This window comes from Bicyclus anynana, chromosome 9 (genome assembly GCF_947172395.1).
Source record: "Bicyclus anynana chromosome 9, ilBicAnyn1.1, whole genome shotgun sequence".
NCBI classification, from domain to species: domain Eukaryota; kingdom Metazoa; phylum Arthropoda; class Insecta; order Lepidoptera; family Nymphalidae; genus Bicyclus; species Bicyclus anynana.
Window position 1 is genome coordinate 1,517,896 of NC_069091.1, and position 24,525 is coordinate 1,542,420.

At 38.0% G+C, this 24,525-nt stretch overlaps 2 protein-coding genes across 3 annotated transcripts; both read right to left on the reverse strand.

Annotated features, from left to right (window-relative positions):
• Positions 1–311: 311 nt before the first annotated feature.
• Positions 312–13,106, reverse strand: LOC112058166 (triokinase/FMN cyclase). 2 transcript variants are annotated; one of them, XM_052883630.1, is made up of 15 exons: positions 12,950–13,106; positions 8,723–8,879; positions 8,113–8,176; positions 6,859–6,969; positions 6,674–6,762; positions 6,257–6,346; positions 6,055–6,172; positions 5,620–5,747; positions 5,169–5,286; positions 4,794–5,029; positions 4,387–4,549; positions 3,592–3,739; positions 3,154–3,253; positions 2,388–2,515; positions 312–690 (listed from the first exon to the last, which is right to left on the reverse strand). In XM_052883630.1, the coding sequence occupies exons 2-15, from the start codon at positions 8,861–8,863 to the stop codon at positions 576–578; spliced, it is 1,749 nt and encodes a 582-aa protein (XP_052739590.1). In that variant the 5' UTR covers positions 8,864–8,879; positions 12,950–13,106; the 3' UTR covers positions 312–575. The 2 variants fall into 2 exon arrangements, with proteins under 2 accessions (XP_052739590.1, XP_023954677.1); XM_024098909.2 differs by lacking the exon at positions 12,950–13,106 and adding an exon at positions 10,134–10,455.
• A 414-nt stretch (positions 13,107–13,520) lies between these two features.
• On the reverse strand, positions 13,521–22,620 carry LOC112055518 (neutral ceramidase-like). The gene is made up of 14 exons (XM_024095706.2): positions 22,387–22,620; positions 21,237–21,380; positions 20,596–20,772; positions 19,663–19,790; positions 18,627–18,825; positions 18,085–18,291; positions 17,744–17,863; positions 17,539–17,628; positions 17,173–17,286; positions 16,731–16,958; positions 16,259–16,354; positions 15,749–15,916; positions 14,977–15,089; positions 13,521–14,259 (listed from the first exon to the last, which is right to left on the reverse strand). The coding sequence occupies exons 1-14, from the start codon at positions 22,618–22,620 to the stop codon at positions 14,082–14,084; spliced, it is 2,196 nt and encodes a 731-aa protein (XP_023951474.2). The 3' UTR covers positions 13,521–14,081.
• Between the last annotated feature and the right edge of the window lie 1,905 nt (positions 22,621–24,525).

A 24,525-nucleotide genomic window follows, 5' to 3' on the forward strand; every position in this document is an offset into this window, starting at 1 on the left:
GAACAAACTATTAATTATTATTATCAAGTATCAAGGTAGTGGTAGTCCTAAGTTGATGACAGAAGACAAAGTTACCATAAGAATGACAATAAGTGACTTCAGCGCCCTCATTTATTATTCTAGTCTTTTGTGTCGCACTATACCTACTTGGTTTTTCCGCACATACAAAATGGCTCGAACTAGTGACGTCGTTGGCTCGCTGATCGTTAGATTTGTATGGGCGTTCAAACAAAATCACTTATATCTTTATTATTTGTGCGTTTATGTTTATAGTTCATTTATTGGAAAATTCACATTTAATGTAAGGAAGCTAAAACTGAACGAATTTTTATCTAATTACGATAAAAAAAATTTGATAGATTTTGAAATTTTATAATCTTATTTATTTTGCAAATATCCAGACATTCTTTGCTTTTTTTGTATAAATTAGTTAACATTGACCTTATTTACCCGAATGTATCATAAAAATCAATTTATTCAAACCTAGTCATCAACCCCATTGTTCCTATAATTTAGAGTGAATAGCCATTTCTATTTGCCTTGTTAGTTTAATTTGATTTCAATACAATTTGAATCTAATTCTTATTAGAAATATAGTCCAACATTGCGTGTAGCCAAATCGCGACCGCCCGCGCGCCCGCGTCCTCGTCGTTGACGTAACCACTTGCCACGTAGGATGCTCGGCCCGCTCTGAACAAAATAATAATAACAGAAATAAATAAAACTATCATCCTACTAATATCACATTACTAGCGGAAGCCCGCGACTTCGTCCGCCTTAGCGGATAATCATTATCAACCCCTATACGCCTCACTGCTGAGCTCGAGTTTCCTCTCAGAATGAGAGGGGTTAGGCCAATAGTCCACCACGCTGGCCCAATGCGGATTGGCAGACTTCACACACGCAGAGAATTAAGAAAATTCTCTGGTATGCAGGTTTCCTCACGATGTTTTTCCTTCACCGTTTGAGACACGTGATATTTTATTTCTTAAAATGCACACAACTGCGTAGATGGAGGTGCATGCCCCGGACCGGATTCGAACCCACACCCTGAGGAATCGGATCTTAGCGGTCTACTAACTATAGACTCCCTCCCTGCCAAATTTCGGACGTCAAGGGGTTTTCGAGATTCCGTGATGAATGCATTTATATAAACTTTATATTACACAATCATACAAGACATCTCAATTTTTTGGCAGATTTTCAAATCAAATTTATTCTATGTAGAGTCAGGTTTAATTCTTTGTTAACTATGCCATCAGTGTGGAAGGCAAAATATACGGAGAAGGGCTGGCAAGAGTATTAGCAATCCCTTTGGTAATATCATCTATACTTATAATAAATCTGTAGAGAGGTCAATTCTGTACATGAAATATATTTCCAAATTAACTATCAGGGGGTGATTAGTGATCGATACTGGTGCCAAAAATGCAATCAGTAAAATTTTTGTCTGTCTGTCTGTCTGTCTGTATGTTCTTTATAGAAACAAAAACTACTGGACGGATTTTAACGAAACTTGGTACAATTATTCTACATACTCCTGGGCAGGTTATAGTATACTTTTCATTACGCTACGGTCAATAGGAGCAGAGCAGTGAAGAGAAATGTTGAGAAAACGGGAGAAGTTACTCAATTTTTTAAGCTTCCGTCGCGTGTACAGCCTTAATGGTTAAAGATACATGGAAATCATGTATGACGGAAATGTTTTCCTTAAAATTTTCTATAAAAACACAACAGCATATATATGTCTATCTTTTATGGTTGACTCACAATAACACGTGTAACTCCCGATAGCTTAGCAGTTCGGAGCTTTCTAATTATATTTGTCTACTCTTATGTTTATAATACTCATCACTCATCCCTAACTAAAAAAGTTAACATTATTACCTATTCATTAAAAAAAGAATCATAAAAATCGGTAAAGAAACACCAAAGTTATACAAGAAATACGCTAAGCCATCGCGCGTGAATACTAATTCATGCTATATGGATTATTTTTGTGTAACGGTTGCCGCGCTCGATGCGACTCGCGGGGGGGGGGGGGGGAGGAAATAAATAAAGAAGTGCAGCCTTAATGAGTAGGGTAGGGGTAGGGCTGGGTAGGGTAGGAGTAGTGTAGGGTAGGGGTAGGGTAGGGTAGGGTAGTGGTAGGGTAGGGGTAGGGTTGGGATAGGGTAGGGTAGAGGTAGGGTAGGGTAGGATAGGGGTAGTTGAAAGTTTACAACGACTTTCACGCGGACGAAGTCGCGGGCGTCCGCTAGTCTAAAATAAAGTAAAGGTGAATCTAATTGCTTCCATTTTGTCATTAATAAATTAAACTTTCGCGGTTTTATCTCATATTGTTCAAATTTTGCAATTTTTTCAACTTGGTGATTTTATATTAATACCTTGCGGTCATTGTAGCGGTGGCTTTAGAGCCATTCTCAGCAGCTTCCACTGTCTTCTTGAGAGCAGTTTTGAGGTCAGCCTTCAAGTTATCTTTGTACACCAATGCCGCCGCGTGTAATGTGTCGAGCTGGAATATAACAAGACTACATACAACATTGAAAGCATTGCAAAACTTCTGACTATATTTTAGACTGAAAGATGTAACTGCATCCGCGAGTCTCGTACTGTTTACAGCCGTTTGGTGTCATCCCCTCTGAATTGCAAATTCTAGGGCCCCTAAATCGATACGTCTAACGCTTGTCGGCATAAAAAGTTCGAATAGATCTTAATTAAAACTTGATTAAAAATATCTATGGCTCGAATTTCGCCACAGATATTCAAGCTCAATAGCTCAAAACTAATTTATAAGCATACTAAAGCTGCTATTTGCAGATTAATTTGTAGGAGATTAAAGACCATTTAAACAATAACTTTTGAATCTACACAGTTTTTTGGCTTTGAGAAAAGTTCCAACTATTAAAAATCTTGCATGTATATTGTTATCTAGCTTTACTTATATCTAATGAGTACATGCGACCAACGAGATAATCTCGTGACGAGGAATAGAGAAAATTCAACCAATGGCTGTGCAACCGGAAATAACACTATCTCTTTCATTGCGTTGGTACGAAATAGATGGTACTGGGGTAGCTCCGCCGCCATTGGACGACGTTTTGTCTATTTTCTCGTCGCATTGGTCGCATGTTAGTGTCACAGGATGCGTACCATGGTCCTGTCGCCCGGTTCAGCGCCGCCGTATTTAGTGATTGCTCGCATTGCACTCTCCCACGCTGCTAGCCAAGTATGTCTATCGTTTGATGTACAACTGGAATTTAAAACAAACCGTAAAATTATCAACTTTATTAAACACAAAAATAACAACAATGTAAAATAGAATAGAAAATATTACTTTATCATATCATTCTTGGCTGTGATTCTTGACAACATTTCTAGGTACACCCTAAGAAAACAATAACTTAGATCCAAAGTTTCGCGAAAAAGCGTAACTGTAAGAAACTGTTTATCGTTCGCTTTTATTTGTTTTCTATTTTACATGTTTTAAAAATGAAAATTACTGAGGTTTATGCTGTATTTTGACAGTTATTAGATTGTTTTCTAAAACCATATTAAACCTTTAGTTGTATATTGGACAAGGGGACATACTTAGCTAAAGATTGCGACGCTGCAGCGAGGCCTAAACTGTATATTCCTCCCGAAGTGCCTCCCATGTCAGTTTCAGCCAACTCTGATAATTCCCATATGACGTTCGATGGGTATTCCAAAGAAGCTGTGTCTAGGTATGATAATACCGCTGAAAGTCAAATACAACACTGTTTTAAAATGTTGCTAGAACAAATTCTTAGGTTCATCACTTTTATAAAATTAATTAAGACACCCTCTAGAATATCCAGTTTCCGATGTCAAGGTTAAGTTAAGTACTATGACTTCAGAATTACAGATCGAAATTACTGAAGTTTAAGGAAAAGAGTATATTCGAAAGTTAAGCAAGAGTTATTAATTCCTTTATAATCTGGAATCTGCCCCTGCAGCCAAGTGGCAAGTCGATTCTCTTTCTAAGAAAGCAAACGCTTCGAAACTAGAAAATTGTATGGGAATGAAAGATCGTGATCAAACGACCTGTCGATAGCAAATGTCATTACCATACATTTTTTTTGTCTTCGAAGCGTTTGCGATTGTGCGATCTGAAAAATATTTCCACCACCATTTATTAGCTGACACCAGTCTCCTGAATATTTGAATACTTAGACAGTCCACTGATAATTTCCATTGCTCACATCCCTCATGGAGTTTGGCATTTATTAGTCAAGTGCAAATTGACAAACTATACCGATCTTGGTACTATACAGATAATAGTCAGGTATGCAAACTCCAGCACGATCTTATATCTTCAGTATTTAGGTAAAAATTAATATTTATACAAGCAATTTGTCTATTTACCTTTTCCGAATTTCTTAAGCGTAATTCCACAATCGCCGTCCCCACAGCCTGAATCCAGCCTGTTGAGCAACTCTTCATTCTTGACCAACTCTTGCGCAGCTGCTTGTAAGCTGCCGCGAAGTATTTCTTGCTCACTCACTGACAAAGATGGACCGGATACTTTCTAAATACACACAAGATTACTTTTTGTCAATTTAGCCCATTACCAAAGAATTCCTAGCAAAGGAGATTACCCACTGTTCATACATTGTTTGCCCCAGAAAAAAATAATAAAGCGTCACGGTAACTTTTACCTTTGGGTTGGTTTTCCCACATGATGGAAGAGGTTATTGGTTATATTTTTCATACCGCCTGGGGCAATCATGGGTCATCTCCTTTCATAATGTGAACATTTTCGCCATAATTACCTTTCGCCCATCACCCTGCAATAACGTTTCATCATCACCATATACTTCATCACCATCCCTCACGGACATTATACCACCAGTCCAGCCAATTGCTTCTGTAGGTGCATCAAGTAGTTCTAACCAAAGATCGCCATGCTCTTTGTTCAGATGTAGGAGGCAAATTTGGAAGCCCTGCATCTCTAAGGAAGTCTTAAGGTGACCGGAGATCATTCGTTCCGTTTTTATGCGTTTTTGATCTGTGAATTAAAAGCAAAGTCCAGTAAGTTTCAGAACAGTCCTAAAATATTGTGGTTATTTCAATTTCTTTATGTAGACATATTTTTACCATTTGTGACTTTTCTTAACGTCTAAAATACAAAATGATCAAAATCAAACCTAAGTAGTCCTTGATTTCGGCTGCGATAATATTGATTTCCATGAGCGAGGTGCCTCCCATATTGTTTATCATGACTGCAACCCTGTTGCCGGCGCCGAGCTTAAGATGAGCTATTATCTAAAAGATAGATTTGTAAAATATTCATAGTTATAAATCATAGACTTAGGAAGTAAAATACCTTGTATTGTAAAACTTATATGGTCTTTGATAGTTGAAAGATGAAATCTACTCTAGATAATACAAAAAAAACATTTGCACCAACAAACTGCCGTACCTACATATTTCGATGCAATCTCGGAAGAGAAAATTTAATACTCTGAGGATGCGACGTTAAATATTGCTACAATACTCGTATCTCAAAGTTATCTATTGCTGTAATATGCCCCTTATCAAAGCTTAAGATCAAAGTATGACTATAAGATTCAATTCTTAAACAGACCATGGGTATACCTTATCCAATATTAACGCCACAATTTCTTTAGCTGTGCCCATTTTCAGTTTCTCAATACCCGCTTCCCCATGGACCCCGGCGCCTAACTCCATTTCATTAGGCGCTATCTCAAACAGAGGTGGTTGGCCTGAAAAGGACAAACCATGACAATTATGATTGTAAGAGAGTAAATGCAGACAGTACATCTAGTTTACATTTATACCTACGTTCTAAAACGTTGCTGTGACGTTTCTGACCTTACCTTTTCTTTTCTTTTCTTTTCAGGGCCCGCCAACTCTTATTGTAACAGTATGATGTGCAATAAGCTCTATATCCCCTAGCCCTCTCCCTGTCACCACCTCACCACACCATCCAACTATCCATAACCAGTCTCTTAACTTAATAATACCGGTTATAGTTATATTCAGGTTGGAAATGGTATACAGAATGCTAACCTGGCAAAGAACAAGCGCTGAAACATACTCCAAGAGTCGCCATATTCTTAGTTACTTCCGCAAGAGTGTTGTGCATTGAAGACAAGTCGTATCCCTTCGCAGACATGGCACCCAGAATCTGTGAACAGATTTACTTGTATCTTTATGTTAATAATCATTTCCTTGCTCTATTTATTTCCATATCAGTAAAACAACTTCTAACCTTGAAAAGGAAGACTTCGCCGCACATTCCTCTGCCCCCAGTCTTATTATGGCTAGATGCTACGTCTTCGCCTACGAAGAATAGCTCCGTCTAAAAACATTTAAAGATGATTTATACCTGGGCTGGCACTTGTAAGGTTAGCATAACACACCCATATTCGGCTTACTGCTAAGCTGAGTCTCCTCTCAGAATGAGAGGGGTTAGGCCAATAGTCCACCACAATGGCCCAATGCGGATTGGCAGACTTCACACACGCAGAGAATTAGGAAAATTCTGTGGTATGCAGGTTTCCTCACGATGTTTTTTCTTCACCGTCTGAGACACGTGATAATTAATTTACAGACAGATATACAAATGTATTAAAATTTTATTTTAACTTAAGATGTTGGATACTCAGACCTCGTCGAATCTACGCACCTTAATGCCTGCTATTTTAGCTTTTTCAGTTGCTTTTCCAAAATTTAATCGATCGCCAGTGTAGTTACCGCAAAATACTAAAACACCACCTGCAAACACAAAATAATGATCATTAAATTTTCTTGACCATCAGCTTATCTTCTAAGAAGTCTAAGTATTTAATTAAGGATATTCTACAATCTTACCTGAATTATACTTGTAAAGTTGTGCAATCGCGTAGAGGACATTGGCTGTTGGTGGCGATGCGAAGACGCCTCCAGCCACTGCTCCAGAAAGCATGCCGTCTCCTATAAAACCTGCACAGAATAGTTATTCTATAGGTACTAATTACCAACACTACAAATACGAAATTCAACAAATTCCATTATGTATCTAAATGTACGTAAGCTACGTTTTCCCGCTGAAAAGTGAAGCAATTTTTATAATTTTGTTAGATTGGACCTTGGAAAAAAACAGTTTACCTCGTCATCATCATCATTAGTCAATGGACGTCCATTGATGGCCATAAACTAATAAGTTAGAGCTCCCAAAAACCACGGCCTTTAGTCGCACTTAGGTACCTGTTACTTCTATTAAGTAAACTTGGTCAGATTGTGTACAAAATATTTGGATAGCTTTTATTGATATAAATGATAATATTATTTATCACTAGCGGACGCCCGCGACTTCGTCCGCGTGAAGGTACATGTAAACTTTTAACTACCCCTACCCAACCCCTACCCTGCCCTACTCTACTCCTTCCCTACCCTATCCTACCTATCCTTCCCCTACCCTACCCATTAAGGCTGCACACGCGACAGAAGCCTAAAAAATTAAGTAACTTCTCCCGTTTTCCCAACATTTCCCTTCACTGCTCTGATCCTATTGATCGTAGCGTGATGAAAAGTATACCTACTATAGCCTGCCCAGGAGCATGAAAAATAATTGTACCAAGTTTCGTTAAAATCCGTCGAGAAGTTTTTGTTTCAATAACGAACATACCACGCGGCGAAAGCTTAAAAAATTGAGTACCATCTCCCGTTTTCCCAACATTTCCCTTCACTGCTCTGCTTCTATTCATCGTAGCGTGATGAAAAGTATACTATAACCTGCCCAGGAGTATGAAGAATATTTGTATAAAGTTTCGTTAAAATCCGTCGAGTAGTTTTTGTTTCTATAAAGAACATACAGACAGACAGACAGACAGACAGACAAAAATTTTACTGATTGCATTTTTGTCATCAGTATCGACCACTAATCACCCCCTGATAGTTCTTTTGGAAATATATTTCATGTACAGAATTGACCTCTCTACAGATTTATTAGAAGTATAGATTATTATATTCAATATATCTACTCCCATTAATGACAAATTGTAAAACCTTTTATGGAATATCTGGCATAAACAATATCTTATTATCTTGGACATAATGATAGTGGTTTTCATTAAGGTATCCTACCTGCTGCAAACGGTTCATGTCCAGATCCACCTCCACTAAGAACTGCTACTCTACCAGAATCACTCTGAAATGAAGCGTACCTACATATTAGAATTGTGCATATTAATGAATATCTTCTGTGATGCCCCTTTTTTTACTGAACCTAGTAAAGGAGTTAAGCAGCAGGATTTCATGCATAAGTAGACAATGAGCAGGGACTAAAAGGGACTTTTTAATAAATATAATAAAGAGACTAGCTGACGCCGCGTGGTTCCCGTCCCCATAGGAGTACGGGGATAATATAAAGCACATAGCCTTCCTCGATAAATGAGCTATCTAACACTGAAAGAATTTTTCAAATCGGACCAGTAGTTTTTAAGATTAGCGCGTTCAACCAAATAAACTCTGCAGCTTTATAATATTAGTACCTATAGATTAGACAAAAGGCCCACCTGATGTTCAAAACCATTACTATTACTAATACTCCCTATCAATCGATAATAATAATGAGCGAAAAATGATCATCAGTGAGAACTATACGCCCTATCAATCGGCTCTCAATGGGTTGGATAGATACGTCCACAATGTCTAAAGCCTTTGTCATCGTACACCAGTTAAAGCCTGCAGTTACCTTTCTTTTTAAAGTGACTACCCGATGTTTAGGGTGTAGATGTAGATTGGGATACAACGCCACCACACCGCGCAAGTTGTCATCGACACACGTCTCTGGGGAGTTTATGACTTTCTTCGTGATCAGCTTGTGGGAAGCCATTTTCAGTTGCTAGTATCTGAAAAGGACATTTATATACTCGTATTTATCTACATATATCAAAAACGTTACTTTCAAATATCTTATCTTATTATTTAAATAGCAGACGCCCGCGACTTCGTCTGCCCTTAGACCTCTTTAATCCAGCCCTTACAGTAGTATCGCTGTAAAAATGGAGTAACTTCTCCTGTTTTCTCAACATTTGCACATTTATCCTAGAGTGATGAAAAGTATATGTATATACTATAACCTGCCCACGAGTATGAAGAATAATTGTACCCAGTTTTGTTAAAATCCATTGAGTAGTTTTTGTTTCTTTATCGAACATACAGACCGACAAAAATTTATCATCAGCATCAGTATCGACCACTACATTAATATACAGAATTTACTTCTCTATAGATTTATTATAAGTATAGATTAAATAAAGTACGAAAATATAAAAGCAATCCTAATAAAAATTCAAATTGGTCTGTAAAGACTACCAATAATGACAAAAAAACAGCAAAAAATCTGCAGGTAGATAAACCTAACTGTCACTGTACTGTACTGTTATTGGTGGCAGATAATTATTTCGTGTTTCGAGTTTTGCTTGAGAAAACTTAAAGTTTTGAGAGTTTTGCTTTAAAACGTTACAGATTTAAACAATATTATTTAGTAAAAGTGTACAGTTATGTTGAATTGCAATTTAATTGGCTGTAAGAGCGTAAAGAGACCCGTAACTGTAAGAGTAGCATTCTGATCTTAGTGACCGCCACCGGGTCGCACGACCCAGTGCTTAGTATGGATTTATATGGAGCACTAAAACAAAAGTGGTCGCGCGTCGCGGTCTCGGGCTTTGTTTAGTGCCCCATATAAATTCATACTAAGCAGTGGGTCTCGCGGTCGCCAAGAACGGAAGGTTGACAATTTTTAATTGACCGATAGTTGGACGACTTTCTAATTGTGCGTATTTTAGTTGGACAGATGTGCGGGCTGTCATACATCGCTATACCTGTTTTATAATCGGCCGTCTAAGTCGGCCAACTAAAAGTTGCAAGTGAGCGGGGGCTCTAAGATACGTAGCTGTCAAGTATGTAGGTATATGGCATTTATTGTCTCACACAGTATAGATACCTACGCTGGTAGCGACTCCTTAGTAGCATTAGGTGAAATTGCAGTCATTCAATGAAAAATATCCTGATTTGACAAATAGGTACCCATATTGCTAGTCTTTAACTAACGAAACGAAAATTTTATATATTAGATTTTAAAATACATATTAGGTACTTACAATATCTTCCAAACTTCCGTGACAGGTGGCACTATCTTTAAGAACAAATAAAACTTAAAACTACCTTCTCGCTATAGGTATGGTATCTTTTAAAATCCAATACTGAATGTATCTAATTGGACGAAATAAACAATAACAAGTGACAGTGCGTCGGTTTACTGTTGTGAAGAGATAATGTATCCATTATCACGTTATGTAAGGCGCTAAATTTATCTCTCGGTCATAAGTTTACGACCCGGCGAAGATTACGAGTAACGACGATAAACATATTTGGTATTGTTGTAAAAAAACATTGAATTATTTACCATGAATAAGCAGATTTATTAGTATCTACAAGTACTATCTATAGAATGGAGATGATGAATGGTTGAATATATTAATTTTTATGATACATTCGGGTATATAAGGTCAATGTTAACTAATTTATACATAAAAAGCAAAGATTGTTTGGATATTTGCAAAATAAATGAGATTATAATATTTTAAAATCCATTAAAAATCTTTTATCGTAATTAGATGAAAATTCATACAGTTTTAGCTTGCTTTTATTAAATGTGTCATTTTTTAATAATGAGCTTTAAACAAAAACGCACATAATATAACAAAGATATTAGTAATTTTGTTTGAACGCATATACAAATCTAAGGATCATTACATTACCTACGACGTCATTAGTTCGTGCCATTTTGTATGGGGCGTTTTTCAGGGATCCGCGGCAGCGCCGCAAATCTGACCCTTTAAATCCCTGTAGCTCCGAAAGATCGCAGATACCATGTTCCTTTTATAAAATTTACTATTAGCATACTCTTAATTTATATACAATTTAAAAAACTGTCATGATCCCTATTATAGATATGAATAGTCGCCTGAGGTGTAGCCCTGCCGTCGTCTCCTACGTTACCGCTGCCATCTAATAAAACCTAACCAGTTAACACGTTCAATGCGGCAGGGATTTTTCTATTATTTCAGTTCCTGCGGTACCAGGTGTAAAAGACCCGGAGGTAAAACTACCATTATGGCGGTACCGGGCGTTTTACACCCAGTATCGCTATAGAAACTAAAATCATGTTTTTTGCTTCAAATCCAATTATTTATGGATTTTTTGCTTTGAATATCATAAATGATGAATTGATTGACATAAATCTAAAGGCGTACGTAAACAGCCCTTTTAGTTTTGAATGTATAGCAATAATAAAATACAGGGTTTTATGCACCCGGTGCCGCACTGAACACGGGAAGATTTGTGCATATTCTAGGGATGTAAAGTAATAATATCGATGATTTTAATTTAATTTTAATGTAGGTAAAAACTTTTACAGTTTAATGTTTCTCATTAAAACAGTCCGAACAAAAGATTTATCTTACATGCAGCACATTCTGTGATAACTTTTTTTATTTTCTATCGGCTTCGCGACTTGTTATAAAGGTTCAGAGCTTCTCATGTCATTTTCTTCACAATTCACAACACAATTCTTGTTCTTTGAACCCTTCACCAGATGATGCTTGTTAGCTTTTGGTACCGGTTCTGGAACGATAACTTTATTATGAAAAATATTGCATGGTGTTATGTGAGAAACGTGTAGTGTAGTGTAGTATGCGTGCCTGCTTGTGAATTTGTATAGGTATGCTTGTATGTTTGTTTGCGTTTATATTTGTGTATGTATGTATGGATGTATGTATGTTTGTATGAATTTTGAATATTTGTATGAATGTTTGTTGTGTGAGTGTTTTCGTCGTCAGTTACATTGAATTATTGTCAACGTCCTTTTCTGATAGAGCTGCGATAACTTTTTCCACAAATTGGAGCTTTGGTATTTTATTCCCATTATTAATTGAATTATAAATGGATCATTTCTTCTTCTTCTTCTTCTTATTCCCGGGCCCTTTCCGCACTTGGCCACTTGGGTTGGCCGTTGTACCCTCCAGGCATTAACAAGAGCTGTCCCAAATAACAACTCCAGTATTACTTCCCTCCACCACTTCACTTATTTTTAGATTGTTAGAAACAACACAATAATATTGAAATTAACAGAAGAATAGGTAGGTACGTAAAATATAACAACTTATATTTACTTAGTTAAATTGTGTTAAAGACTTACCTGTCTCTGATTAATTAATCCATCATAACTGTCGTACTTCAAATTAATTTAATTGTGACATCGCTTCGCCCTCGACGCCATGTTGTCAACGACGCGTGCGTTTTATCGAATGCGTTCACAACACTGGCCGCGCGGAGCTATCGCAGGGTGCGGTTTAAGGTGCGTGGAGTACAAGATAGATTTGACCTGGTCCCGCACTGTGATTAAAACTCTATATCTTCAGTGCGCTACCAAGTCAAAAAAACCTGGTTATTAAGGTAGGTACACCATTGGACTCTAATATAATAACACATCTTAGATATACATCCGTCTCTTTCGTCCACCGAACCAAATTAAAGTTATGTCTTTCGCAAGATAGAGAAGTCTATACTTTTCATAGCCGCACTGCAAGCGAGATACGAACCAGGTCTTTTCGATCTGGTTTCGCACTCAACGTGTTAATATAATAGTGAAGCCCCATTTTTTATTTGCACCAGGACTCTTGATTACCTAGCTACGCCACTGATCGTACAATATCTTGTACCTATGAATGAATATACCAACACCTTCCTATATGAATACATGCAGTCCTGGATAAGCAATTGCATAATGTAGCCCGTCTTCAACCAGAGACGATCGACAAAAATAACCGAGCACACGAAAGTTAAAGCAATTTCAAACTGCGCGCATTTTAAATTTTACATTATTTGATAATATTTTTGTAGTTTACTTAAGGACATAAATTGCTTGAGACATTACTTAACATTCATTTAATCCTGCACTGAAGGCATGATTAAATTGATTAATGATGCACTTGGTGTAGTACCTAGTTAGATACTTTACGACTCTTGAATCTTTAATCTTGGTTAGCAATGAACACGGATTATTACTTGTATAAAATCGTACTTACCTGCTAAGATCACCACACAGTAAGATACTTATGTATACATATGCTTAGGACATTCAATATTCATTATTCAATCTTCTGCGTTAACATTGCGAAACATAACTCGAAACACTTGCATTTAAAAATAGCTTTTAATGTAGTGACTTTAAAACTCAATATAACATTAAGTCAATTTGTAGTTAAGTCTTGAAAATGCTCGTTCATATTTTGTACCCAAGGATCTCTTTAACTTTATCGTATTACCACATTGTCCTCATACAGGAGATCGATGTATTACCAATAAAGTAATACAATTAATTGCGTTGCAGATGTCAGAGAAATAATTTCATCAAACAAAGATGGAATTAAAAGTAAAAACACCTCATTTATCACATTTATTTTATTTATTACTTCTTAAAAATATTTTTATAAATAACTTAATCACCATACAAATAAGAATACCAAAACTCTGCGACTAATCTTTGCAGGGTGTCAATGAAAAATGTCTCAAAAATGGGAAAAATAACTTCTGTTACGGTGTGTTAAGGGCAAAAAGAATAAATGATGGAATTGTTCCCCCTTTTAAGTACCTACCTGGGCCACGAAAATAATTCGCAGTGGCAAATTTCTGTGTAATTTCTATACATATGTTTTAGTCACTTGACACTCCGACATTGGCAGGGCCCAGAAATTCGCCACGACGAATGTCCTCCAGCATGTAGGCCCACTCGTAGCATGCATCAACAACATATTCAGTAACGAGTAAAATCAAATCTCGAACACAACAAAAGTTTCGCCTCAACGCAATGAAAGAGCGATTTTTCGTACCTACTGTGCCGCTGTTGGTAGGCTTATTACTGTGCCGCTGTTCGTAGATTTATCTTTCTCTTGTCTCGGGATGGTGCACATCTTATGATTACAGATACTTAAAGTTCGAAAACAGAGCACGCGGAGCAAGTGGCATCTGCTAGTATAGTCTACAAATTATCGTATCCTAAAGTGTCTAGAAACCCCCTCGAACTGGACCAATCGTCCGCCCACAAGCCTCGAAGCGCCGCGATACACCACGCGGTGCTGCGCGGAGATGGCGTCGCTCGGCACGTTCCACTCTATGGTCACTCTACTCGCGGTATTCGACTCCGGCTCTCGCTCCCAGAGAAACCTGAAACAAGAAATATATGACCAAGTGTCTATCGATTTGAAAGAAAAATATGCAATTAAAAAATCAAATACCTCTCGCAAAAATTGCTAAAGAATCAGTTTACTAAAAAAAATTTGGGTTGGTATTCTGCAAACGATGATGCCGAACACATCATTATTTACTGTCCCCGGTTCAACATTTAAATAAAGGAAAGGAAGGACTGGCTGGTGGCAGACTTCAGCCGTGGCTAGTTACCACCCTACCGGCAAGAACGTACCGCCAAGCGATTTAGCACTCCAGTACGATGTCGTGTAGAAACCGGAAAGGGGTATGGATTTTCATCCTCATCCTAACAAGTTTGCCCACTTCCATCTTGGACTGCATCATCACTTACCATCAGGTAAAATTGTAGTCAAGGGCTAACTTGTAAAGAAAAAAAATATAAAAAAACTAGGACAGGAATTCACGGTTAATGGGATATATGGGACTTTATCAAGAATTATTTAGAAACTATATTGAAAATAAGTGAGAAGGATGTAAGGGAATTCGCAACGTGAATGAGGCTTTGACGATGACGTTAGGATGAATGGCAGGTACACCAGCGTTTTTGGAGATAGGGGGGATTTTTCGCTGGTAGAAGCCCAAACGGGTGTCTATGGGGTAACTCTACGAAAAGAAGGTTTTTTAAAGGTCGCGAATGAAGTACATTCTTTCGGTAGTAGAGTATTACGCACGTACCTCGTCTCCCAGTCCGCGTCAGTAGCGACAGTGATCCAGTGGCCGAGCTCCAGTCTCTCCACCAACAGATAACTGGACTCCTGGCGCAAATCGTTCCTGGGGTTGGCGCCAACCTGCCAAACATCTACATTTGAAACCTTTTCTATTTTTTATCCGGTAAATTCTACTATGTTAACCATTCAATCTCCCCCATCCGATCCCAAAATACGTTTATTATTATTAGTATTAGTTTACATTATTAAGAAGCTAGCTACTTATACAGTTTCGTGGTAGGTATCTCTATGATTCCATCTAAGTAACTGGAACTCAACTGACGTGTCAAAAGTGCTTGTAAACTGAGCCTACTTGAAATAAATGATTTTTGATTTGATTTGATTTGATTTGGAAATATTATTACACTGCTAGAATTCAAAAATCCATGCCAAAAATTTAAAATGACCTGTATTGGTCATTTTAAATTTTTGACATGGATATTTTGACGAGTCCTCTTTCCTCCTAGGCGGGCAGAGGGGGTAAGACGATTTATTTTCAAATAAAACTCAAGACTTAATCTTCTGTATGTAACAGTAGACGTTAAGGATGCTTTGAATATGATATTTGATGGATGAATACAGGATGTCAATTCTGTAAAGTTTCAGCACACCTGTGTTGTATTAAGTCTTGAGTTTTATTTGAAAATAAATCGTCTTAACGTAATAAACATGGCGAAAAGTTCGTCGATGAGTGTATATGAGTAATACTCGATGATAATAATAAAAATGTAAATACTCACAAAGACTGCTCTAACGGTGTCACCTCTGTTAACGATTTCTGGAGGTTCTTCAATCACATCCCCGAAGCTTGAACCTATAGCTGACGTATCCAGCATCACCGGCACGATCAGGGTGATGGTGCTGTTCACATAGTCGTTCGGTTCAGGACCTGCTGGAACATTGGTACCCTGCGAATTAAGTTAAATAATCACTTCACCAAGCTTATTATACAATAATTGATGGATTTATTTATGACAAAGATGCTTGAAGCCCATAGGATCGCCTTTCATCGTCACTTTTAAAATCGCAAACTCTTATGCTTTCCAAACTGGTCTTTGAGTCTATAAAATAGTCAAAATTAACGTTTTAAAAAGACAAAAAATAACTAAGCCTACTTCACATAGAGTAATGATGAAGTTGATAATATTTTATTTCCATCCCATTGCTGCCCCGATATCTTGAAAGTCGATATAAGAGTGGGGTTTTACTCGTAGTTAATCCGTGGCAAGAAGCATTAAAAGAGCACTTACGTCTATGGCAGCGACTGTGAACTCTTGGAATTTACTCAGGAATATGTCCAAAGTATGAGGACCGTAAATCGTTGATGCTGCTTCATAGCGTTGTACCTGAGAAACATAACCATTTAGAACATAAGATATTTAAATACCTACGTCGAGATAATATTTAATAATTCTCGTATGGCGACTTTTTTAAATTCCTTACACCAAACATTCCATCGGTCAATCAATGTTACTGACAACTCGCTCTAGACCAATGATACTATGTCAGAACAGCTTCCACGCAAGGCGATGTTTCCCAACATATAAACAACAGATATCAGCGGATCTGCCTATGCCTATATCTTCTCCCAACGTCCATCTTGGTAAAATAAACCGTAAAATGTATGAGTTCACTGATCAAACTCTAGAATTTGTGGTGATTATTCCACTATTTCTGGATGTTTCTATGCCCACATTACCATGTTTAACAAATCACACATACCTGGTACTCTTCAAAAGTGCAGACATAATGTATATACTCGTTGGTGAGAGATGACACCGCGACCCGCGGCTCCAGTCCTCGTTGCTCCATCACTTTCCCCACCACGTCCTTCATCCGTCTCCCCGCCATCGTGGTGGGCTCTCCTGGCACTCCTAATATCGCGAAACCTCCCAACCAGATGAGACTTATCGAGGCTATTTGAGGATGCCATGGCAGAGGAAAATTTGCCTACAACAAATAAAGTACAACTTTAGTGTTTCAGCTTTGAGACTTGGTAACAAGATTACAGAAAATCTAGAAAACAGAAATTCTCATAACCTGACCTATCTTTCTCCAGAGGATTGTCTTTTGATGAAATGAGATTTCGGACAGTCACTCTGGAGTCTGGACAAATGGGAAACAATCGAGCCTTTCTTAGAAATGACCAGTAATAAATACTCACTCTGCCTGTAGCAAGTAATATGGGTTTCGGAGCGTGACACTCTATGTCCTCAGGCGTAGGTTCAGCTACGACGCCAGCAATAGCGTCTAACAGTGGATTACCTTGGATTGTACCCTGGAAAAAACATTAAATAGCGAATATTACTCAAATTGTTGAAGGTTATAAGGGCTAACAAGAGTTGGAGAATCCAACAGATCGATCCATGGACAGGCAAATGAAAATAAAATATATTTAAGTTATCTATACTATCTTTCGCCACGTAATCATCAATCCTAAGTTAACTACCCGTAATTGAGATCTCTTTATATCGATATAAATGATATTACAGGCGACTATTGGGAAATATTCAAGGAAAAGTCTTAATACCTGAGTAATGTTCAAAACATTAGCTCCGTCGATAGTACCCGATGCAAAACTATAGCCCATAGCTGGTACACATCCTTGCACCGTGTCACTCTGAAATAAACACAAAAATAATAAAATAAATTGCAACAATCAAACAAGAAATCAGAAGAATATTACAAGAATCTACAAATGAATTTTTGGTTATGCAAAATTACGAGCTACTAACCGCATTGAAGTTTTGAAGCAAAGGATCGTATCTTGGCACAGCTTCTTGCGGCATATCTACAAACTGATGTATGACTGCAAGTTCTCCGTCCAACTCAACTCCTGGTTTATGAAGAGCATCCTGAAATATACAGTTCAAGCATTTTATAGGATTCAATGTCTGAATCCACCGATTTACTGCAATGAATTATCAGTTTTTAGCAAATTCTAAATCAATAGTAGCGTTATTATTAACCTCGTTATTTCTAACATAAATTCTATCAAAACACTTAGACTAACCTATGTTCTTTGTAATCCATGTTTATCTATCATAGTATGGGAAAATTACTTCAAAATACTTACCAAAGCTCCTAAATACACTCTCTCTCCAATAATCCTGGTGCTCTCAAACATATCATTCCCAGGACCTTTAGCGAAGCACCGTTCTAAGGCAGCACACAACAGGAACTGGTTGTCACACTCGTTGCCAGAGAACTCGCACCTTGCACCTCGCAGGTTGGGTGATATATCACCCAGGATTGAAATAAAGAAACCAGCCACAACGGTAGGCTGTAATAAATAAAAATAATAACATAAGTTACAATTGGATGAGCATAAGTTACCTAGAAATATAAAGCAGAAAGTAACCTTTCGTAAAATTAATCTATAGGTAAATGACTATACAATATAAATCAACCAAATCTCAAATCATTATTGTGAGAGATCCCATGATCTTTTTAAGAAGCGGAGTTCTCCCATAATTTTCAGTAGGTAACGTAGCTTGACGAGGGAGTCGACGATCTGAGTTCTGACTCTTATTGAGTAAGATCCAGAAATGGACCTGAAGAATAGACCTGAGAATGTTAAGCCTTTGTTAATTTGGTGCTGTCACTCTTTCAACTTACGTTTCCAGCTATTCTTCCAGGATTGAGGTGTTTCTCCATACGATAAGCAGCGTATCCAAGATTATCCGACGATACAAGTCGGTTAGTCATGTTCATGCTCGTGGTATGTACTCCGAACCAGGTCATCACTCCGTGTAGACTTCCATCAGTCTTTTCTATACGGACTTGTGTTAATTCATCGTCTACATTTCTTGCGTACCTGTGAAAATAAATTAATTCCTTTTTAATTTCCGTTATCTACTCTCGGAAAGTAATTGCTTTGGAAGATTGATATTAGTATCTTCTAGATTGTAAATGGCACTCCCTTTATCTAAATAATCCAATCAATAGCTTGGCAACTTGAAAGGCGTAACAGCATCTTTTTGAATTTAAAAGCAGCTCTTTAACAATCATAATTTTATGGAAATTGCTATCTCATCAATATAACCATTATCAACTTATTTTAATGGCTACTGGCCATGGCCTTCCTCCTAATGTTAGGGTGATTATTAGGATTAGCGAGTTTAGGGTAATGTTTGATTTTGCAACCATCACTATCAGATGTTAATGATAATGATCGAGACTGACGTCTTAACGTGATCTCCATGGCCCGGGATGTAACCCTGGCAACTTCCCAGATCCGAGCTAAAAATTTTTACTGAGAATTACTTAGAAGAAAGAAAAGTTTAATATTTCATAGTCCGATCCACGGCTCAAATAAAAAGCCACACAAGCGGACCAACGTGGCAGTCAATTTCCTATGCCTATGCCTACTTAACATGTGTTTTTTTCTTGATACCTACTGTAACTTTAGTAAAAGAAATTAAATATCACGTGTCTCAATCGGTGAAGGAAAACATCGTGAGGAAACCTGCATACCAGAGAATTTCTTAATCTCTGCGTGTGTGAAGTCTGCCAATCCGCATTGGGCCAGCGTGGTGGACTATTGGCCTCACCCCTCTCATTCTGAGAGGAGACTCGAGCTCAGCAGTGAGCCGTATATGGGTTGATAACTGTAACTTAACACAATTATTTCAAATTCTTTACTGATTTTCACCTTTCTCGTTCCTCAGCAGGATTCTGGTTATATGAGAACGGAGAACGGTTGTACTGGGCGTCCGGAACTTGCGTGCGAGTAAAGTAAAGGCGCGCTGGTACGACGTTGTCGTGCGCTCTCACTATACTCTGAAATACATACATTTCTATTGGGAAACCCACTTAAATTCCTTCTAATACATTCATACACTCATGAATATTGAATAGTACCTATCTACACCTATATTTAAAAAAAAAAAAAAATAAAAATAAAATAAAATAAAATATGTTTATTTCAGGCCTTGACCCATAGTTGTTAGTGTACAAAAAAAAAGACAATAGCTTAAATTATATGTTAGTAAAGTAAATACAGACCAAACCCTACCCTACATACTGACACACCGGGCACACAGGTATGTGTGTGTATCCAGTGCCTCAGTATGGGACAGTATGGGACAGTCATACTTTTAAAGAGGAAACATTTGTATTAAACAATTAAACTTAAAAATACAAGACAGATTTGGAAAATTCCTTCACCAATAGAAGGCTACATTATCAGGGAGAGACATAGACTATGTTTTATCCCCATATTCCATGGGAATGGGAACTACGGCGATGATACCGCGAGCTTCTGCTTATAAAGTAGACAAAGTGTCCTCAAATATTCATGGACTGCAGTAATCATACTCGTAACATAAAGTGACCTTGATAATTTTAAATTACCTATAGATTTGCTCATGCCTCAGGCGGTGAATAAAAATTTAGTGCGGAAACCTGCACACCTTAGTGTGTAAAGTCTGCCAATCCGCATTAGGCCAGCGTGGTAGCGTGGTGGACTGTTAGCCTAACTCCTTTCATTTTGAGAGGAGACTCATGGTCAGACAGACAGACAGTGAACCGAATATGGGTTTTTAATGATGATGATGATGATGAATATATTTTCTGCTTAACTCACCCGAGTTATTCCATCAACGTATGCGTTGTAAGTTTCCCTGGAAAAGCCGAGTATGGAGACGTCCAGGAGAAAGTGAACCAGATGTCCCCCGGGCCCGCTGTGCGTGTGTGTGCCGGTCAGGATCACGTTGCGTAGGCTGTACGTGTCTCCGTACAGCCGCTGGAGATTTTCGACCACCTGAAAGCAGTTTCGTTCACAAAATTATTAACTAGGGTAAGCAAAAAAAAGGATGATTTACTCCGAAATTATAGTTATTACTAAAGCACCTAAATCGGCTTAAAGCAAAAAATCGAACATCCTCTAATTCGATGTGTATGTATATTTACAAATTCTATGATGTCACGAAATGGACGACAGTGTTTTTGGCGTTTGGAAAAATAGATTAAATCATAGATTTACGATTCGGTACAAGTACCTAAATACTGCAATTATAAAACTTAAGTTTCCAAAGTAATTATTTACTATTTTGATTAAAGTTGGTATATTTCGGCCCTTTTGCCAAGTACTATACGAAATTAATATTGTTTATATTAATTTTGATATGAGTCACGTACCCTATTCGCAAACCCGATGCTTCAGAGGCGAACAAAAGCTACGAGTAGAATCTCTAAAAAAACAATCAGTAGGAAGATAGTAGGTACCTGCCGCCGCACTGCGATGCCCACTGATTGCACATCAGCAGTAACCAGCACCAGCCGCGTGTCTCCTCTGACGAAGATGAACGCTCGGGAGTACTGGCGCGTGTGCAGCCCGCGCCCCGTCTGACCTACCTCGGCGTAACCCATCTGTTGTACGAAGAATAAAGTCACAATTAGTGCAAAAGTAGCTATGTTGCGCAGCCACACAATGCTCCTGGCACTGCTGCTCTCTGGCAATGTTGCTGCAATATTTCTGCAACCTTGCTCTACACACGCAAATCTCGACGCCCCGTAGCTACTAGTTCTTTGTCACTTTTTTAGCGTAGTCCTATTATTTAGCATATTAATTCAAGGTTGTTTGTTTTAGTTTTTAATTTAAATAATATAGCATAATGTCACCGTGGCAATGTATTTCCGTGGTGTCACCTGGATCGAGGTAGCAGCTGAAAACCAGCGCCGCTTGGCCAAGTACTTTGCTTGGTGTATGCGGCACAATGCTGAGCTGTTACCTTTTTTCAAGGTTGTGCCAAACATAACGAAGTGGTTTTTGATGCTTCAACTACTTTAGTTTTGATTTTCAATTGATCAGGTGGTTGAAGCATCAAACAACAATAGTGCTTACTTAGGCATTGTGGTGTATGGCACAATTTTTTTTAAATAAATGTTTTTTTTTTCTTTGTCTTGCGACTCACGGTCAAAACCGACAAAATAGGAAACGGTGAGTAGGACGCTGTTAAGCGACAGGACCAGTAACATGGCTATACGACTCTGTCGGTATGTCTGTCGTCTCTGCCTACTTCCATCGCTACTTCCCACGCCATTCATGCAGTGTGGCATGGGACACGCAGTACACAACTGTAACTGTTACGTTATACCTACTTACCAGTTTTTATAGCGAAAGAAACACATTCATGTTGTTAAAACGTATAAGTATCTATCTTTTAAATATGGCCATGCGTTATGATTGGGTAAATAGTCCAGCAGGTGGGAATTGAACCACTTGCTGCCATGAGGTCATTTCAGTTCAGCTCCTTTATAGCGGTACGGCCTTACTCGAGTTAGCTTAGAAAATATTTTTAGCAGGGTAAGGTTATGGTTATGCTGAATGGCGAATTTGTGCTGTTACTAATATTTCGTTAAATAAATGACTTACAAAGGTTATCTCCACACACGGTCCAGTCATATCCGCTATTCCGACCCCAACGTGGAACTGATCATTCACAGAGGGGTCCGTGGTAGGGGCGGCGGTGGTGGTGCTGGTGCTGGTGGTAGTGGTAACGTTGTCATTGATGTCCTGGATGTAGATCACTATGAGGGCCGTCATGCCGCCGATCACTCCCAAGCAGAGGACGATCATGACGAGCTTACCCACCAGCGAGATTGTCATGTTTCTGAAATCATCGTCATCATCATCATCACCACCATCATCATCATCATCATCATCATCATCACCACCATCAGCATCATCATCATCATCATCATCATCATCATCATCATCATCATCATCATCATCATCACCACCATCATCATCATCATCATCATCACCACCATCAGCATAATCATCATCATCATCATCATCATCATCATCATCATCATCATCATCATCATCATCATCATCATCATCATCATCATCATCATCATCATCATCATCATCATCATCATCATCATCATCATCATCATCATCATCATCATCATCATCGTCATCGTCATCATCAACCTATTTGAATGGTTTCAAATAGGTTGATGATGACGATGGGTGGTGCTTAGTCACCACTTATGTTTAATGCTAATTGACGGACTTGGTAATATTTGACTCTTAATAAAAAAATGACCGGATCAAACGGCTTAACGTGTTCGAAGTATACTCCGCTCATTGACACTTCAGCCTTACGACAAGTTGAGCTATATCGGTAACTTGGGTTCTTATGCGGATCTCCTCATTTCTGAGTCCATAAAGCATAGATACTCCGAGCATAGCTCGCTCCTTCGCACGCTGAGTGACTCTGATCCTTCTTATGATCCCCATAGTTAGCGACCAAGTTTTAGACCCGAAGTAATCACGTATTGTTTGAAGACTTTTGTCTTTAGGCACAGGAATTTTGAAAGAATAAAAGTAAGAGAATAAATAAACTGAAAATAAACATAAGTATAATATAAGTGTGCGGTATTTGGGGACTTCTACATCTAGCTTTTGCGTAGATGGCTGGTATCATTATCAGATTGACCGTCGCCGAAATTCCTCCAGAAAACACCATCACTTTTGCACTTACCTGAGTTGTTTTACTCGTTCTTGATCTTAAAATATATACACCACAACACTACGTCTAAGAGTATACGTTCACATTCATAAGTATTTCATTTATTTTGTTATTTTCAAAATAATTTTTGCAATGGCTGCAGCACGCGACGATAATTGATGAGTTTTGATAAAAAAAAGAATATTCCCTCCTGATAGGTAATTCTAATTAGGTACATTCTTAGATTATCTCCTATCGATGTCTTTTAATTAATTGGTTTAGGTATACCTACAGCAGCTAGGAACAATGTTTATCATTTTATCTACTTTTGAGCTCGAGATAGTTTTGATTTTTTCAAGGACAAATGATAGGTACGCAATCATCTTATTTAATGCTAAATTCTACTACTATACACCAAAATACGTACAAAACTATGACGGCTGATACGATTTCTTCTTATACCCTAGATGTTTGGCTGGTAGGAGGCTTCGGCCGTGGCCAGTTACCACCCTACCGGCAAAGACGTATCGTCAAATTTTAGCGTTTCGGTACGATGTCGTGTAGAAATCGAAAGGGGTGTGGATTTTTATGCTACTCCGACCTAACAAGTTAGCCCGCTTTCATCTTAGACTGCATCATCACTTACCATCAGGCGAGATTGTTGTCAAGGGCTAACTTGTAAAGAATAAAAAAAAATGTTAACTCTACAAGTCATACAATATATTAACAACACACATAATCGCAGAACAGTATAATAGGGATGATGACAGTTTTTTAAATTATTTATAAATTAAGAGTATGCTAATAGTTAAGCAATTTTGTAAAAGTAACAGGGTATCTGCGATCAATACTTTCGGAGCTACAGGGATTTAAAGGTCAGATTTGCGGCGCTGCCGCGAACAAACTAATGACGTCGTATGTAATGTAATGATCGTTAGATTTGTATGTGCGTTCAAACAAAATTACTAATATCTTTGTTATTTGTGCGTTTATGTTTATAGTTAATATATTAAAAAATGTCACATTTAATGTAAAAAGCTAAAACTGTATGAATT

What these genes read in the sequence shown, in the direction of transcription:
- LOC112058166 (XM_052883630.1), bottom strand. Translation starts at nt 8,863, where the DNA reads ATGGCTTCCCACAAGCTGATCACGAAGAAAGTCATAAACTCCCCAGAG. An exon ending in GCTTAAGAAATTCGGAAAAG is followed by an intron (nt 3,740 to 4,386) that starts GTAAATAGACAA and finishes TTTGACTTTCAG; the next exon opens with CGGTATTATCATACCTAGAC. An exon ending in AACCGGGCGACAGGACCATG is followed by an intron (nt 2,516 to 3,153) that starts GTACGCATCCTG and finishes GTTATATTCCAG; the next exon opens with CTCGACACATTACACGCGGC.
- LOC112055518 (XM_024095706.2), bottom strand. Translation starts at nt 22,620, where the DNA reads ATGACAATCTCGCTGGTGGGTAAGCTCGTCATGATCGTCCTCTGCTTG. An exon ending in TATTACTTGCTACAGGCAGA is followed by an intron (nt 16,959 to 17,172) that starts GTGAGTATTTAT and finishes TATTTGTTGTAG; the next exon opens with GCAAATTTTCCTCTGCCATG. An exon ending in TCACAGTCGCTGCCATAGAC is followed by an intron (nt 15,917 to 16,258) that starts GTAAGTGCTCTT and finishes CTTAATTCGCAG; the next exon opens with GGTACCAATGTTCCAGCAGG.